The sequence below is a fragment of the Delphinapterus leucas genome, chromosome 6 (genome assembly GCF_059928025.1).
Source record: "Delphinapterus leucas isolate spDelLeu-1000000601 "Yukka" chromosome 6, BTC_Dleu_Yukka2, whole genome shotgun sequence".
In the NCBI taxonomy this organism is placed as follows: domain Eukaryota; kingdom Metazoa; phylum Chordata; class Mammalia; order Artiodactyla; family Monodontidae; genus Delphinapterus; species Delphinapterus leucas.
Genome location: NC_143134.1, coordinates 82,669,547 through 82,684,558, shown reverse-complemented (window position 1 = coordinate 82,684,558; position 15,012 = coordinate 82,669,547). Strand labels below are relative to the sequence as shown.

Sequence of the window (15,012 nt, the reverse complement as noted above, 5' to 3'; positions counted from 1 at the left end):
TTTCATCCGTATTTAATTATGTAAGCAATGGTAGGCGCAAAGTGTAAAGGTCAAAGAGATTGTGATGCCAAAAACTTGGTCTCTGTGCACCCGTGCCGAATCAAATCTCAGAGACAAGAGTTTTGACTGAAGTAGAAAAGAATAGCTTTATTGCTGTGCCAGGCAAAGGGGGACACAGCAGGCTCGTGCCCTCAAAACTGTGTGTCCCAACCCAGGGGGATTTGGTGAGGAGTTTTGCAGCAGTGTTTCAGGGGTGTGTGCAGGGCCTGCATTCCTTTAATCTGGCCTCAGGTGGTCTCCTGATGCGCTTCCCTGGTTCTCAGGGTTCTCAGACTGCAACCTTCTCTCTGGAGTGAAGAATGCTTCATCAAGTAGTTAACATCTTCCATTTGTTGGGGGTTTTGGTTCTGCAGAAGAGCTCAAAGATATTGTTATGGGTACCCCTTGAGACAAGGAAGAACCAGGACCTGCCCCAGGGCTGCACTATTGCTTCTTGACTGCTCCTCCCTTGTCTTCTGCATCGCCTCCCTTCCCTAATTAGCAGCTGTTTGAACCTGCCCTTTAGAACTCTGGGAGGGTCATGGAGGCTGAAGCCTTTTCCCTACAAACAAGAAATGGGGGACACAGAAGGGCTTCCATGCCCAGGAGCCCCACAGGGTCCTGCTCAGTTTCAGTTGGTGGCGATCGACTTTACCAGATGTGGTAAAGATCTCCTTTTGAAAAGTGGGCCTATTCAACCTGATTTGAATCGGCACACTTTATATTAGAAAAGAGCAAGACATATTCAGGATCTAGAAAGCTGTGCTTGGTGAGCTCAGTTTCCCCGAGATTTCCTGGAACAGCAGTCAAAGGGTAATGCAGAGGAGGGAACTTGGCCTCCATAATGCTGCCCTGTGAAACTTAGGACACATGCTACATCAGGAAGGCAAAAGCTGAGCAGGACGTGTTAGCAGCTTGCAGCCTTAGTCTTCATGGTCATCCTTCAAACATCATTCATTCAATTTCCTTTTAGAAATTGAGAGTGAGGTGGATCCAGGTATATCACTTAGAAGCACTTTTTTTTAATTTTTATTTTATATTAGTGTAGAGTTGATTAACAATGTTGTGTTAGTTTCAGGTGTACAGCAAAGTCATTCAGTTATACATATACCTGTATCTATTCTTTTTCAAATTATTTTCCCGTTTAGGTTGTTACAGAGTATTGAGCAGAGTTCCCTGTGCTATACGTTTGGTCTTTGTTGGTTGTCTATTTTAAATGTAGCATTGTGTACGTGTCAGTCCCAAACTCCCGATCTGTCCTCCGTCCCACCCTTCCTCCCACGCCCCCCCCCCCACTGTAAATTCGTTCTCTACGACTGTGAGTCTGTTTCTGTTTTGTAAATAAGTTCGTTTGCATCATTTTTTTTTAGGTTCTGCATATAAGTGATATCATATGATACTTGTCCTTCCCTGAGAAGCATTTTATATATAATAAGAACCAGAAAAATACAGTTCAAACTAGCTTAAAAACTAAAGGGTACTTAATTGGCTCATGTTACCAAAAAATCCAGAGGCATAACCACGTTCAGCCTTGACCAAGTTCATGGTTTGACCAAGAAGTTAAAACCTGGTTTCTTTTTTCTCCCTGTTGCAAGATGGTTGCTAGAAGCTCGAGGCTATACAGTGCCTCTTCCATTTTCTTGATGAAAGCAGGGTTCTCTGTTCCAGAGCTCTTAGCAAAAATCCTGGGGTTAATTACACCGGTTGAGCAGCTTGGCTACGCTGATGACCATAAACCAGGGAAGCAGTACTCCAAGTGACGTGAGCCTGGATTCAGAGCCCAGCCCTGAATCAGCCCACGTACCAGGAGAATAGGATGCTCTGGCTTAAACCACTGACCCACCTGGTTAGCAGTGGAGGTGGGCTCAATCCCCAGCAGGCTTTTCCATTGCCCCAGACTTGGTCATAACACGTAGAACTAAGGGGGTTGGAGAGTGTTCCCTGGGAGAAGTGTGCCCGTGCACCAGGGAAAGGAGGAGTCTCCAAATGTGCTGCCTTTGTCCATGACCTGAGGATGGGAATGATTTAGAAGCAAGTGTGTCTGTAGAAGGAAGCTGGTGAATAGATGTGGGCTAAACTAGGAGACGCTCTAGCTTTTGGCTGGTGAGTCTCAAGAGTAACTTTGATTAGTATCTTTGTTTGTAAGACCAGGCTGACTAATTCCTTGAGAATCCGTTGAGGTTTCGTTACCAAGGGTGGCTTGATGATGGTTTCAGGTGAGAATAGTTTCTCACCAACACTGAAGGTAGTGAGAAATATTACATTTGTATCTCCAAGTAATTACTATGTATATGTCCACGGTTCTGTATGAAAATTATAGTGAAACTTAGGGAGAAGGTGTGTTCTGATAAAGGGGAAATGTGTGATCTAAAAATATTTTTCCATGTGTTTTTCTAATCAGGGAATATATATATTTGTAAAGTAAGTAGTAATAATTCTAAGAATACAGATGCACTTTGGGCAAAGAATTAAGTAACTTGGTGGGGGGGGTTGTTATTTATTTTTGGCTGCATTGGGTCTTTGTTGCTGCACGCGGGCTTTCTCTAGTTGGCGGCGAGCATTTATTTTTGGCTGCGTTGGGTCTTCGTTGCTGCACGGGGGCGTTCTCTAGTTGCGGCGAGCAGGGGCTACTCTCCGTTGCAGTGCGCGGGCTTCTCGTTGCGGTGGCTTCTCTTGTTGCGGAGCACGGGCTCTAGGCACGTGCGCTTTGGTAGTTGTGGCACGTGGGCTTCAGTAGTTGTGGCTCACGGGCTCTAGAGCGCAGGCTCAGTAGTTGTGGCGCACGGGCTTAGTTGCTCCGCGGCATGTGGGACCTTCCCGGACCAGGGCTCGAACCCGTGTCCCCTGCATTGGCAGGCGGATTCTTAACCACTGCATCACCAGGGAAGCCCGCTAAGTAACTTTGTTTTGATTGTTATGAAATAGAACTAATAGTGAAGCCCCAAGTACACATAGCTTAAGAAATGCAAAGTGAAGCCTGGTACTTTGTTCTTAATTCAGATCTTAAGCATTTGGCCATGAATGAATAATTCTTAGTGGACTTTTGTGACAGTGCGCCAGATGCGTGATTCTTCAGCCTTTGATGATTCTCTTTCAACCTTAAGAGTTATTTCAGCAGATGTTTATTATTATTATTCTCTTCCGCTTGTCAACCTGAGAGTTTGCCTGATGGAAAGAGCTGCCGAGTCTTTTGCATGTCAATCCTGATAAAAGCTGCTACAGCCCAGCCCAGGGCCACAGAAACTGAATGCATACCAAAGACGGGTTGGACTTACAAAACAAACAATTCACAGACCGAGTCATCATGTAATTCACGCCTTGTTTTTCTGATGATTTCTTTCAGAACCGAATGGAGGAAAGCAAAGCACTCTTTAGAACAATTATCACGTATCCCTGGTTCCAGAACTCCTCAGTTATTCTGTTCTTAAACAAGAAAGACCTTCTAGAGGAGAAAATTATGTATTCCCACCTAGTTGACTACTTCCCAGAATATGATGGTAAGTCAGCACTCTTCCGCCCGCCCAGTAGCTAGGGACACATTCCACCCGCCTCCCGAGACCAGTGCCTGAGCCGACACAGGACAGTGCTCCGTCACTGCCTTTGCCCCCTCCCCCCCCCCGCCCCCGAAGCCTGCACGTTGTGACTGATGGAGTACGAATTCTTGTTTGTTCCGTCTTTTAACGACGACCTGAAATGTTTCATACCCCGACAATGCTGAAAGCTGCTATAGTTATTTCAAAGCACATAAGAAGTTGTTTTCTTTTGCTGTTCAAAGGAGGGAACAATCCCCTAGTTTTGACTAATTGTGTGTCAACCACTATAGCTCCCTCTTGATTTCCCTTTCGTTTGGTAACAGTCTGCCTCTGCCTCTCTCTAGAGAGAAAACAGAACGTTGTGGTCAAGAGCCCATGGTCTGAAGTCGATCTACCCAGATTCAAATCCCAGTTCTGATATTTCCTATTTGTAGAACCGTGATCAAGTCATTTAGTTGCTCTGGGCTTTAGGACCAAACTTATGTTTTATAGACTATAATAGATAACATATTGTGACATTTTAGCATGATGCCTGACACATGGTGAATATTTAGCAAATATTTACTTTTGGGGGGCTTCATGACCCCATGAAGCCCCATCATCCTAAGGGATGGCACCCATCCTTTAAGCTCTTCCTGTAGCACTTAGGGTCTGTAGCACCCACTTCAGTACTCATATGTATGCACTTCGCATTATTTTCTTCCTTCTTATAAACAAATCTTGCCTCCTCAACTAGACTGTGAAATCCTGGGTGACCGGGCATGACAACCAACCCCTTCCGAGAAATACTTGTTGATTGATTGGTAACAAAATGCATCCACACCCAGCCACTCTGAAACAGGTGAAAGAGTCACAGCCACTGCCCTGTAAGAACTTACATGCACGGTCCACACCCATCTCCCCATACGTGCTCAAGTCTAGGTTAGGAGTGGCTAACTACGGCCTGCCGCCTCTTTTTATAAATCAAGTTTTATTGAAACAGCCATTCATTTATATACTGTCTGACCACTTTTATGCTACAACAGCAGAACTGAGTAGTTGTGACAGAGCTCAAGTGGCCCACAAAGCCGAAAATATTTCCTCTCTGGTCCTTTAACAGAGAAGTTTGCCAAACCCAGATCTAGATGAACAGCAGGTAAGAGGACAAGCTTTGAATGTCACAGAAAACCAGCACTGCCACTTACCAGCTGTGGTGCCTCGGACAAGTTTATTCAACCACTGAGTTTCTTCATGAGTGAAAGAGAATTGAATAGAATCACATATGTAAGTTACTTAGCACAGTGCCTGGCACAGAGAAGAGCACAAACCCGAAAGTACCTATTACAGAGGTGCAACAGTAAGAGAATGGGCTATTTTTTAAAAGTATATTATCAGCAAAGGGTATCTGGCATGGATGTCAGCTCAGCAGACTCCCTCAGAATGGTAATTGCTTCAAAACTAATATTCAGTTTGGCCTCATAGCTTTCTACGAAGACACAGACACATCGAGGATGGAGTTTTATTCATCTTTTCATCACACATGCGTTTGGTATGGTGCTGCTCTTGGAAGGGGAACGTTGCATGTTTAATGAAGTTCCCTTCTCAGATACATATAAGACTGAGCGTTGCCGACTCTACCATGTGGGGATGTTGTCAGGTATTAGAGATAGTACTGTTTTTGGTAGCAGTGTGTTCCCATCCTCTGTCCAAGTACATTTTCCTTTGTGCTTTGAGGTTCCTTTAAAACGATACTTGCCCAGCCTAGACAGTGTATTCTCTTTTCCTCCTTTTACTTTGCCACTCGCCTGCCACCACATCACAAGCGCCAGAGCCTGGAGTCCTCAGTGCTCCTGAGGAAACTGGAAGGAAGTAACTTTGTGTTAGTTCTCTCCCACGGCAACAGGCTGGCTCCTTAAACACGAGATCTGCCCGAATAAGATGGGCACGAAGCATCTGGCTTACACCCAAACACGCATGCTTGCCTCACACACCTGGAAGGAGAGGGAGGCTCTTTGTAGTTTTTCTCAGAACTTGGTGAGAGTCCACGGGTGGGATATGACCCCGACCTCCCGACGCAGCACCCGCCTACAGGCTAGCATGTTTTCGTGATATGCTTGCACACGGGAGGACAGAGGCAGCACGGCCCTACAGAGCAGACCCACCGAGGCTCATGGTGCATGAGGCGGCAGCACGCACAGCTCAGCACACCGGGGTTGGTTTCCTGCAGTACGACACGTGTTAGGAGTACTGTTCTCCCCTCTCTGTGCAGCGTCTTCCTAATCTCTTTACACATTTCCTTTGGCCAATAATTTCCCCAGATATCCCATCACTATGAGTGTGAGCATCTTCCTTCTAACATGTGCCCGTTGTGAATATCTTTTTTTTTTTTTTTTTTTTTGCGGTACGCAGACCTCTCACTGTTGTGGTCTCTCCCGTTGCGGAGCACAGGCTCCGGACACACAGGCCCAGCGGCCATGGCTCACGGGCCCAGCCGCTCCGCGGCACGAATCCGCGTCCCCTGCATCGGCAGGTGGACTCTCAACCACTGCGCCACCAGGGGAGCCCCATTGTGAATATCTTTAAATCCCAAGATGTTTTTTACTGTCCATCTCCCCCAGTAATACCCGTAACGCATACAGGAAACTTGGCCGTGGAAAAAGAAAGACAGACACTGATTGTTATTCATAAAGCAAACACAGCTGTCATTCCAGGAGACTTCAAGCCCTTGTAAGATGAGCTAAGACAGAAAAAATTCTAGGCCCACTCTGCAGTGATATTTTTATCATAAACATGTTTATAGTATTCTAAATTTCACACTTCCACATTTCTGCACTTACAAGGTCTTCATTGTAATGAATGCCATTTCTGTATTTCTCTTCGGGAAGGAAAATTAGCATGTCTACATGGACTTGAATTGCAAAATTGTCCATAGAGACTATGGAATTCTGTTACTGCTATGATGACTAAAAGGATTTCTTTGTAGTTTATGTTTATTCAAATAGCAAATTATGCTTAAAAACGTAACAGGTTCCAGGTGCTCTTCCGTGGACTTGAGTCTTGTTCTGATATACTTTAGAGTTAGAAAAAGAAAAAGTAGACCTTTCTTTCTCAAAAAGAATAAGTACAAAATTCATTCATAAGCCAGAAAGATAGTGTTCTTTTATGAAAATGAGAGGCTGCACCAGTTCTGACAATCTATTTGTCCTGGTTTTAAATATTTTTATTACTGCTATGGAATTATTAACAGTAAGTACATTGAATAAGCTAGGACATTAAGTGATTGTATATATTACATATTTTTAATTGTGTAACTTTTTAATTCATTATGATGCCAGCCTTCTTAATCATTGACAAAAATTTTAATTCTGGGCTCTGAAGTTAGAAATTCAAACATTCCTTTTGTAAATTGTACAAATGAGAATGATCCGTTTTCATGGCTCTTTCTCCCGGTTTCCAGCAATGCTGGATATAAAGTTATTTGCAGTAAGATTGGTTTGAAAAGTTTTCAGGTTGGCTGTCTGAAACTCACGGTGCATTTTGTTAGAATGTGCAGGCCCTCGGTAGAAATTTCAAAGATTTCTTTGTCCCAACCAGTAGATAACAATACTGACAGAAAAAAATCTAAGCTGTGGATCCCAAGAGGGTCTTCTGAGAGAGGAAGAGTGGAGGTTATAGCGCAAGACCTTCTTTCCTGGTACAGAACTAGAAAAAATGGGAGAAATGCGGGTGTATAGTGCCACAAAGACCCGTATGAGAAAGGTGCTCAATCCTTGATAGGTGGTGGTGGTGCTTTAGTGTTGCTTTTAATTTACAAGTTTTAAATTAATATATTTATTAGGATCTATTATGCTCTATTGAGATATAATCATATACCATTGAAAATCCACCCATTTGAAGCGTATAATTCTATGCTTTTTGGTATGTTATGTTAATTTTTTTAATTCTGGTAAAATATATGTAACGTAAAATTTGCCATTTTAAGCATGCAATTCAGTGATATTATAATTACACTCACAGTGCTTTGCAGCCATCACTATTCCCACAACTTTATCATCACCCCAAACAAATTCTGTAATCATTAAGCAATAACTCCCCTTTTCTCCTCCTCCTAGCCTCTGGTAACCTCTAATCTACTTTCCGTCTCTGTAAATGTGCCTAATCTAGGTACTTCATATAAGTGGAATCGTACAATATTTGTCATTTTGTGTCTGGCTTATTTTACTTGATAAAGTGTTTAAGGTTCATACATGTTGTGGCATCTATCAGAATTTAATTGTATGTATATACTACCTTTTGTTTATCCATTCCTGTTGATGGATCCTTGGGTTATTTCCACCTTTTGGCTATTATGAATAATGCAGCAATGAAAATTGGTGTACAAGTATCTGTTACAGTCCCTGCTTTCAGTTCTTTTTGGGTACATACCTAGGAGTGGAATTGCTGGCTCATGTGGTAAGTCTGTGTTTAGAGTTTTGGGGAATCATCAAACTGTTTTCCATTTTACATTCTCAGCAACAATGCACAAGGGTTCAGATTCCTCCACATGCTTGCTGACACTTGTTATTTTCCACTTGATTTGATTATAGCCATTCTCGTAGATGTGAAGTGGTATCTTATTGCGATTTTGATTTGCATTCCCTAATGAGGTTGAGCATCTTTTCATGTGCTTATTGGCCATTTATATATCTTCCTGAGAGAAATGTTTATTCAAGTCCTTTGCCCATCTTTTTATCAGGCTGTCTTTTTGTTGTTGAATCGTAGGAGTTCTTGGTATATTCTGGATATTTACTCCCTTAGCAGATATGTGATTTGCAAATATTTCCTCCCATTCTGTAGGTTGTCTTTTTTTTTTGGTCATTCTTTTTTTTTTATTTCTTATTGAAGTATAGTTGAATTACAATGTGTTAATTACTGCTGTACAGCAGAGTGTGTAGGTTGTCTTTTTACTTTCTTGATGTCTTTTGATATACAAAAGTTCTTAATTTTGATGAAGTCCAATTGATCTGTTTTCTCTTTTGTTGCCTGTGACTTTGGTGTCATATCTAAGAATCTGTTGCAAAATTATTAAGTAACTTCTTCATATATCCTGGTAAATGTACCATAATCCTTCTAAGACAGTGCTTGGCACATAAGAGACCCTGGATAAGAGTAAGAAAATGTAAACCAGCTTTTTAAATCATCACACGTAGTGAATTGAATTCTCATAAATGTGGTTTGCTCAGAAACATCAGAAGTGAGGCTACAGAGGACAGCTGTAGATGGACCAGACCTTAAGGAACAGGTTTTGTATTCTGAGAGAGATTTCAGTCTGGAGAATGTAAAATGATCCATCGTGGAGTGGGGGAGGGGAGACACACAGGGGCAGATTGACAGGAGAGCCTGAGGCAGTTATGTTGTACGCATGCTTATTATGCAGCTGAAACCAGCTCAGTTAACTCAGTCCAACAGAAGTAAACTAATCACACCCCTACTGAAGATTCTGCTGTGGCTCCCTATCTCCCAAAGAATCAGAGCTAAACTTAGCCTGCCCTTCAAGCTGTCTGCCTGTTTTCACCTAATCACATTCTGTGGATGGATGGAGATGAATGGATGGGCAGGTAAAGTGACACAGAGGAGCAATTACACATAGTAGTGTTGAGGAAGGTGCTTGTAACAGATCCAGTCTGCACTGAAGAGGTCTTTATGAGCATCAGTAACCACTGACTGAGCAAATGCCTTAACAGATCAGCTGACCAATGTCCCTTTCCTCCCTTGGCCAACAGGACCCCAGCGAGATGCCCAGGCAGCTCGAGAATTCATCCTGAAGATGTTCGTGGACCTGAATCCAGACAGTGACAAAATTATCTACTCCCATTTCACATGCGCCACAGACACCGAGAACATCCGCTTTGTCTTTGCCGCCGTCAAAGACACCATCCTCCAATTGAACCTGAAGGAGTACAATCTGGTCTAATTGTGCCTCCTTGACACTGCCCTTCCCTTCCCTGGTGGGCTATTGAAGCTATACAAGAGGGACTGTATTTCTGTGGAAAGCAATTTGCATAATACTAATTTATTGCCGTCCTGGACTCTGTGTGAGCGTGTCCACAGAGTTCGTAGTAAATATTATGATTTTATTTAAACTATTCAGAGGAAAAACAGGATGCTGAAGTACAGTCCCAGCACATTTCCTCTCTTTTTTTTAGGCAAAACCTTGTGACTCAATGTATTTTAGATTCTCAGTCATACACTCACAAAGAGCTGTTTCTTCCTCTCTCTCTCTCCCCTCTTCTTTTCTATTGAGCAAAATGAAGCTGATTTTCCTTTTCCTAACCCATCCCTTCCTCCTGATTTTTCCCACATTACAATGGCCTTTATCCTAGTTCCATTCTTGGTCAAGTTTTTCTCTCAACTGATACAGTCAGGACAAGTGTCATTCAATTTAAGCCATCAACATCAGCTTAATTTAACAGTTTGTAGTTTTTGCTGAAGGATTATAAGTATTAATACTGTGGTTTTAAATGTATTGCTGTGGATATACATGTAGAGGTTTTTTTATATAAATACATTGTTTTGCCTCACTTTGGGCCGGGACAGTGGATGCCCATCTAACGGTTAAGTGTCTTTTTTTTTCTTTTTTTTTTTTTGGATTTCTACCTTCAGCCATAGCTTGGTTGCTCAGTGAACTGTACATAAGTCAGTAAGGCAAGGGCCAAGACACACAGAAGTCCGTCCTTTTGAAATGCCATGTGCCACTGTCCTTCCTCCTTTCCTTCCCTTTTTTTTTTCCACCTTGCTTTCTTCAAACTGCAGATGCCAAAAAATATATGCCAAGAGACACTACATTATTCCAATGGCTGCTACCCAGATCCTTTTCATAGGTTGCTCTTAATTTTTTTTTCCTTCAGTTCAAACTTTTCCTCCCTTTTTTTTTTTCTTAGTGTTTGGGCCACAGTTTTTAAAATGACTTTTATTAATGGGTATGTGTTGCCAAAGCTGGCTTTTAAAAAAAAATTTTTAGTAAGAACTTAAAAGCCAGTATCTTAAAGTGTAAGAGAGTAAGACTGTGAAGGCTAAAATGTTTGGCTGCGAATGAACCTGAAATACCAGTTGCCAAACAGTTGGTCACTGTCAACTTGACTCTCATAGTCCATCCTTTTCTTTGCCCTTAAAATCATTGTTTTGTGTCCACATTCCATGTTGAGCATCTAAATCGACAATGTGGAAAAGCTGTCCTGTGTGATACCCCATGAAATCTGCTTTTCTCTCTTCATTTGAAGCCAGTTTCACTCTCTTTGTGTTCTTTAAGGTCAAGTAGGTCTGCCAAGAACATTGGTTGATAGTACTATTCTGACACCTTTAATTTGCAGAATCTGAAGTTACTGCTCGTTTACCATCTTTGGGATCTTAAACTGGTGACTGGCTGAGTTGAACTTAAGGAAGATTTGTGGACCGAAACTCAAAAGTAACCTCTCTGTTCTACAGAACATGTATTTATATAACTGAACGTAGTAGGAGAGAGATCTGGAATTCTATATGTGCAATTTTTCAACCAATGCAAAAAACACAGCACATGTATTGATGAGCTTCTGTCAAGCAGTTTGAGTTGAAATATAATTTAAGAACATAAGTCATGACTGTTTTAAACCTGCTGGGAAGTTAGAATTAGGCCATGATGCTGGTCTCAGTTTAACTACAGTACTATTTGGCATGAGTCTGAACTTTCATATACATCACTCTTTTGGAACAGTAAAGGAGAGGGAGAAAATCAGTGGCTTATCAGATGAGTACCAGAGTTACTAAGTAGTAATGGGATGTTCCCATTCTTTACTCTCCCAGCCTCAAAGTACGCAGGTTACTTGTTTTTTTTTTTCTCCTTATTCAGAAAGCACCTGTAATTTAATTAAGAAACAGACTGCCTGTAGGTATAGTGCAATTACGAATGCTCTAATCATTGTACATACATCTCTCCCTTGATATTGCATCATCCATACTGGCTTTGTAATCATTAATTTTTTGGCAGATTGAATGTGCTGTATTGATATGTATCTATGTAATTGTATTGTGTGTCTTGTAGCTAATTCACATTTTGAATAATGTTATTTTATTTACTTTTTTAAGAGAGGAGAATGTAAATTTGTCAGTTTATTTCTGACTAGGGATATTTTTTTTTCCATTTAGAAAAGAAAAAAAAAACCTTACTATCGTACGGAGCGGTACTAGCATCGTGCTATATAAAATCATTTGCACATTCCTGAGTAGAGGTATACTGATTATAAGACCCAAAGGTAATTTCATAGCAAAAATCAGTTGGAGCTTTTATACAAACATGGAAACCAACTTTGTAGAACTTTTGCCATTTGACCTAGGATTGGAATATGAGCTTTTATACAATTCATATTCTTATTTGGCAAATATGCACAGTTTAGTATTACCTCTCTGATGGCCTTTATTAGAAAGGCAGTTTTAGAAGCTATTGTGATCCACTAAGGAAATGTTTTAACAGCTAGCGACCACTGCTTGCCTGAAAGGGCGACCTTAAATTTGGTGCAGCAAAAGAAAAAAAAAAAGAAAAAAAAAAAAGAAAAAAAAATATAAACAACAACATTTGAAGGCCTACAGTGTGTATAGAGAAAACCTCATCACAAGGTCATAAGTGTTACAGTTTTAGGGAATCAAGATATTCTATTTAATAGAGCTATAGTAGATGTAGTCAATTAAACCTGATCTCAAAGCTCAAAGAAGCTGAGCAAAACAGGGAAAGATTGTTATATTTGTCTTTATGAAATCGGGATGGAATTGCTATGCAGAATTGCGGTTTGTGGTCTCACTGTTCATCTTAGGGTGCATGACAAGATCCCTTCTCTTGAGAAAGGAAAAAATTGATCACCCTAGTTACAGTGACGCATAGAAACCGAATTGTATCCACACTAGTCAGTCGAAGCTAAAGGATTTTCTTTTTTGTTTCTTTGGGGTTTTACTGAAGGGTCTGGGGTGGGAAGGGATTCTTTTCAGTTTTGTATAAAAACGAAGTTTACTCATGCTTTCTATTATTATTGTGATTGCAAGCATTCTAAGCGTGTGCCGCTGGACCCCTCTTGTGATGCTCTCGGTAACAGTAACGGAGGCCTGTGGCGAGTTTTGTGGTGACTTGGGCATGTCTTATTGAAAAACAAAAACACAAAACACAGAAACCTTTCTTCAGCAGACCAAGGCAAGCAGCCGTTTCATGACTCACTTAACACATTGCAGTGTACCAGTTTACAGATGATTTTTCCCTTTTTGCGTGACATGGCAGTTCCAACCCACAAAGAATCCCTTATTTGTAAATTGGAGGTTTGTAACTATGCCTTACAGAGCTTAAATTCAGAAGTTTGTGCCTCATATCTGAAACAAAGGGAAATAACAAAAGTAAGTAAATCCCCTCAAAGTGTTTGTTTTTAAATACATTTTCATATAAAGAGCTCTGTTGAATGTCATGAATAGATTGGGGGGAAAAATCTTCTAGAAACCTGCATATGTTGTTTACTAGCAGATGACATCTACAAAAGGTATTTAAGGAACACCCGAAACTTGTATTTTTTTGTAGATTAACTAGCAGGTCTAATATTTAAAAAAGGTAATTCAGCTAAAGGACAATTTACTTTTTGTACTTCAGACTATCTTGATTGTCAAGGTGTACGAACTGTAATTTTAAAATTTATACTGCCACATGATTGTAAATTTTAGTTGTCTTAAGTTAGGAATCAGTGAAAAGCTATTTATGCTGGATAGGGGTCAAAAATGACTATTTGCAAAAAATATATAAAAATAATGGGAAGAAAGGGCTGCATAATGAGATACTGCAAGACTCACATACTGGTTGGAAATAATCAAGTTACCCTCAATTTCCCTTTGTTTTCAGTTTCTCAAAAAGAATGAATGAAATATAGCAGAATGTTAACCCATATAAAAATAAAGTGTACCCAAATATTGTAACGATATTGCTGCTCTTCTTAAAATTAAATAAGGGTTTAAAACCACTTAATTGGTAATTGACAATATCTCAGTTGACACAGATAAGGTGTGCTTGGTATACTGTTTTCTTCCAAAGGTTATCTTTGGTTAGAAACACACACAAAAATTAAAACTAGTAAGTAACATTGTGTTTATCTATCTCTACATATTTCCAGCATATGTAGCGTTAACAGATCTGTCCTGGTAACTATGTCTTTGGGATTTCATCTTGATTCCATAAAATTAGGAAAAGAAATGGCTTAGTTGTATATGACTAGCTAGAGATCTTTGGAGCCAAACACCTGCTGTTTCGTAGATACTTAGTACACAGTCTGAACTTGCCACTTGTTTTTCTCACAGAATAACCATTTCCTGCTGTCTTCCCAACTACCAATGCCCTTCAATAACCCTGTTGCTTCTAGAATCATCTGTTCAAAGTATGCCTATACACCCAGCACATAGTAGGTGCTCAAATACTAATTTCCTTCTTACCTCCCTTATCATGTATCCTCCATTTCCCCATATGATTCCACCCCAATAGTAAGTGGCATTTACATGTTATGAAAACATCTATTGGGTAAAATTGGATCTCACTTGGATAAAGGAATTCTGACTTCCATTTAAGCTTTGGTAGACAGGAAAACAACAGGGAGAAGATATTCTTCAATAGAATATTTTTAAGTTTAGAAAAGGAAGATGGAAAATTACTATGTAACTTTGTTCAGGTTACTTCGACTGAAACACATGTTTTTGGTGGATTTCTTTTCCTCAGAGAACTCTCTAAATGCAACTTGCTGGATTCCTCACCTGTCATCATGCTGGAAACCCTTACTAGACCTATGTATTTAGGGAGTTTTGTCAGAAAAACATTTTTAACTTGCAGTATTTAAAAGAATCATATTTACTGTTCTTAAAATGTCATTCAAATGCATGTATTGTCTATTGTTTGGGGATGGGAACTAGTTTTGCAAAAAAACACCTAATGTTGTATAATAATGCCCCGATGATCTTGCTGGTTAAAAATACAGTATTTTTGGCCATAAGTTTGTACTACAGTTTTCTTCATTCTTGAGTTCTCCTTCTCTTGAAGTTGCCTAAGCCTCTCCAAGACTATTTTTTATTATAAGGAGTATTGGGATAAATCTTTCCTTCCTTAAAGCACTTTATACTCACGTCCATTTCCCAAAGTAGGTTCAATAGTTTTTAAACAAACCACCAAAAAAAACAAAAACAAAAAACCCTTTTCCTTTCTGAATATAATCAGAAATTTCCGACTTCTTTAGTGGAAGTTTTCATATGATAGTGTTTATCAAATTTGTTTTAAAAAAAATACTTGCCCTAATTTAGGTTCCAAGCAACTGTCAAAACAAGTTTAAGTAGCTGCTCAATAAAGACTTACAACAAGCCCCAGTCTTCACCCTGAGGCCATCTCCTCAGAGAAAGAACACGGGGCCTCACAGGCAGAGGGTTTCATTAGAGTTTCTTG

At 40.4% G+C, this 15,012-nt stretch overlaps 1 protein-coding gene across 1 annotated transcript in view; it reads left to right on the top strand.

The window, feature by feature from the left end:
• The window catches only part of GNAQ (G protein subunit alpha q), a 292,728-nt gene extending 278,159 nt beyond the window's left edge, over positions 1-14,569 (top strand). The window contains exons 6-7 of the mRNA XM_022573465.3: positions 3,383-3,536; positions 9,314-14,569. Coding sequence (XP_022429173.1) covers positions 3,383-3,536; positions 9,314-9,504 — 345 coding nt within the window. The 3' untranslated portion in view covers positions 9,505-14,569. The remainder of the gene's footprint in view (positions 1-3,382; positions 3,537-9,313) is intronic.
• Positions 14,570-15,012: the final 443 nt, after the last annotated feature.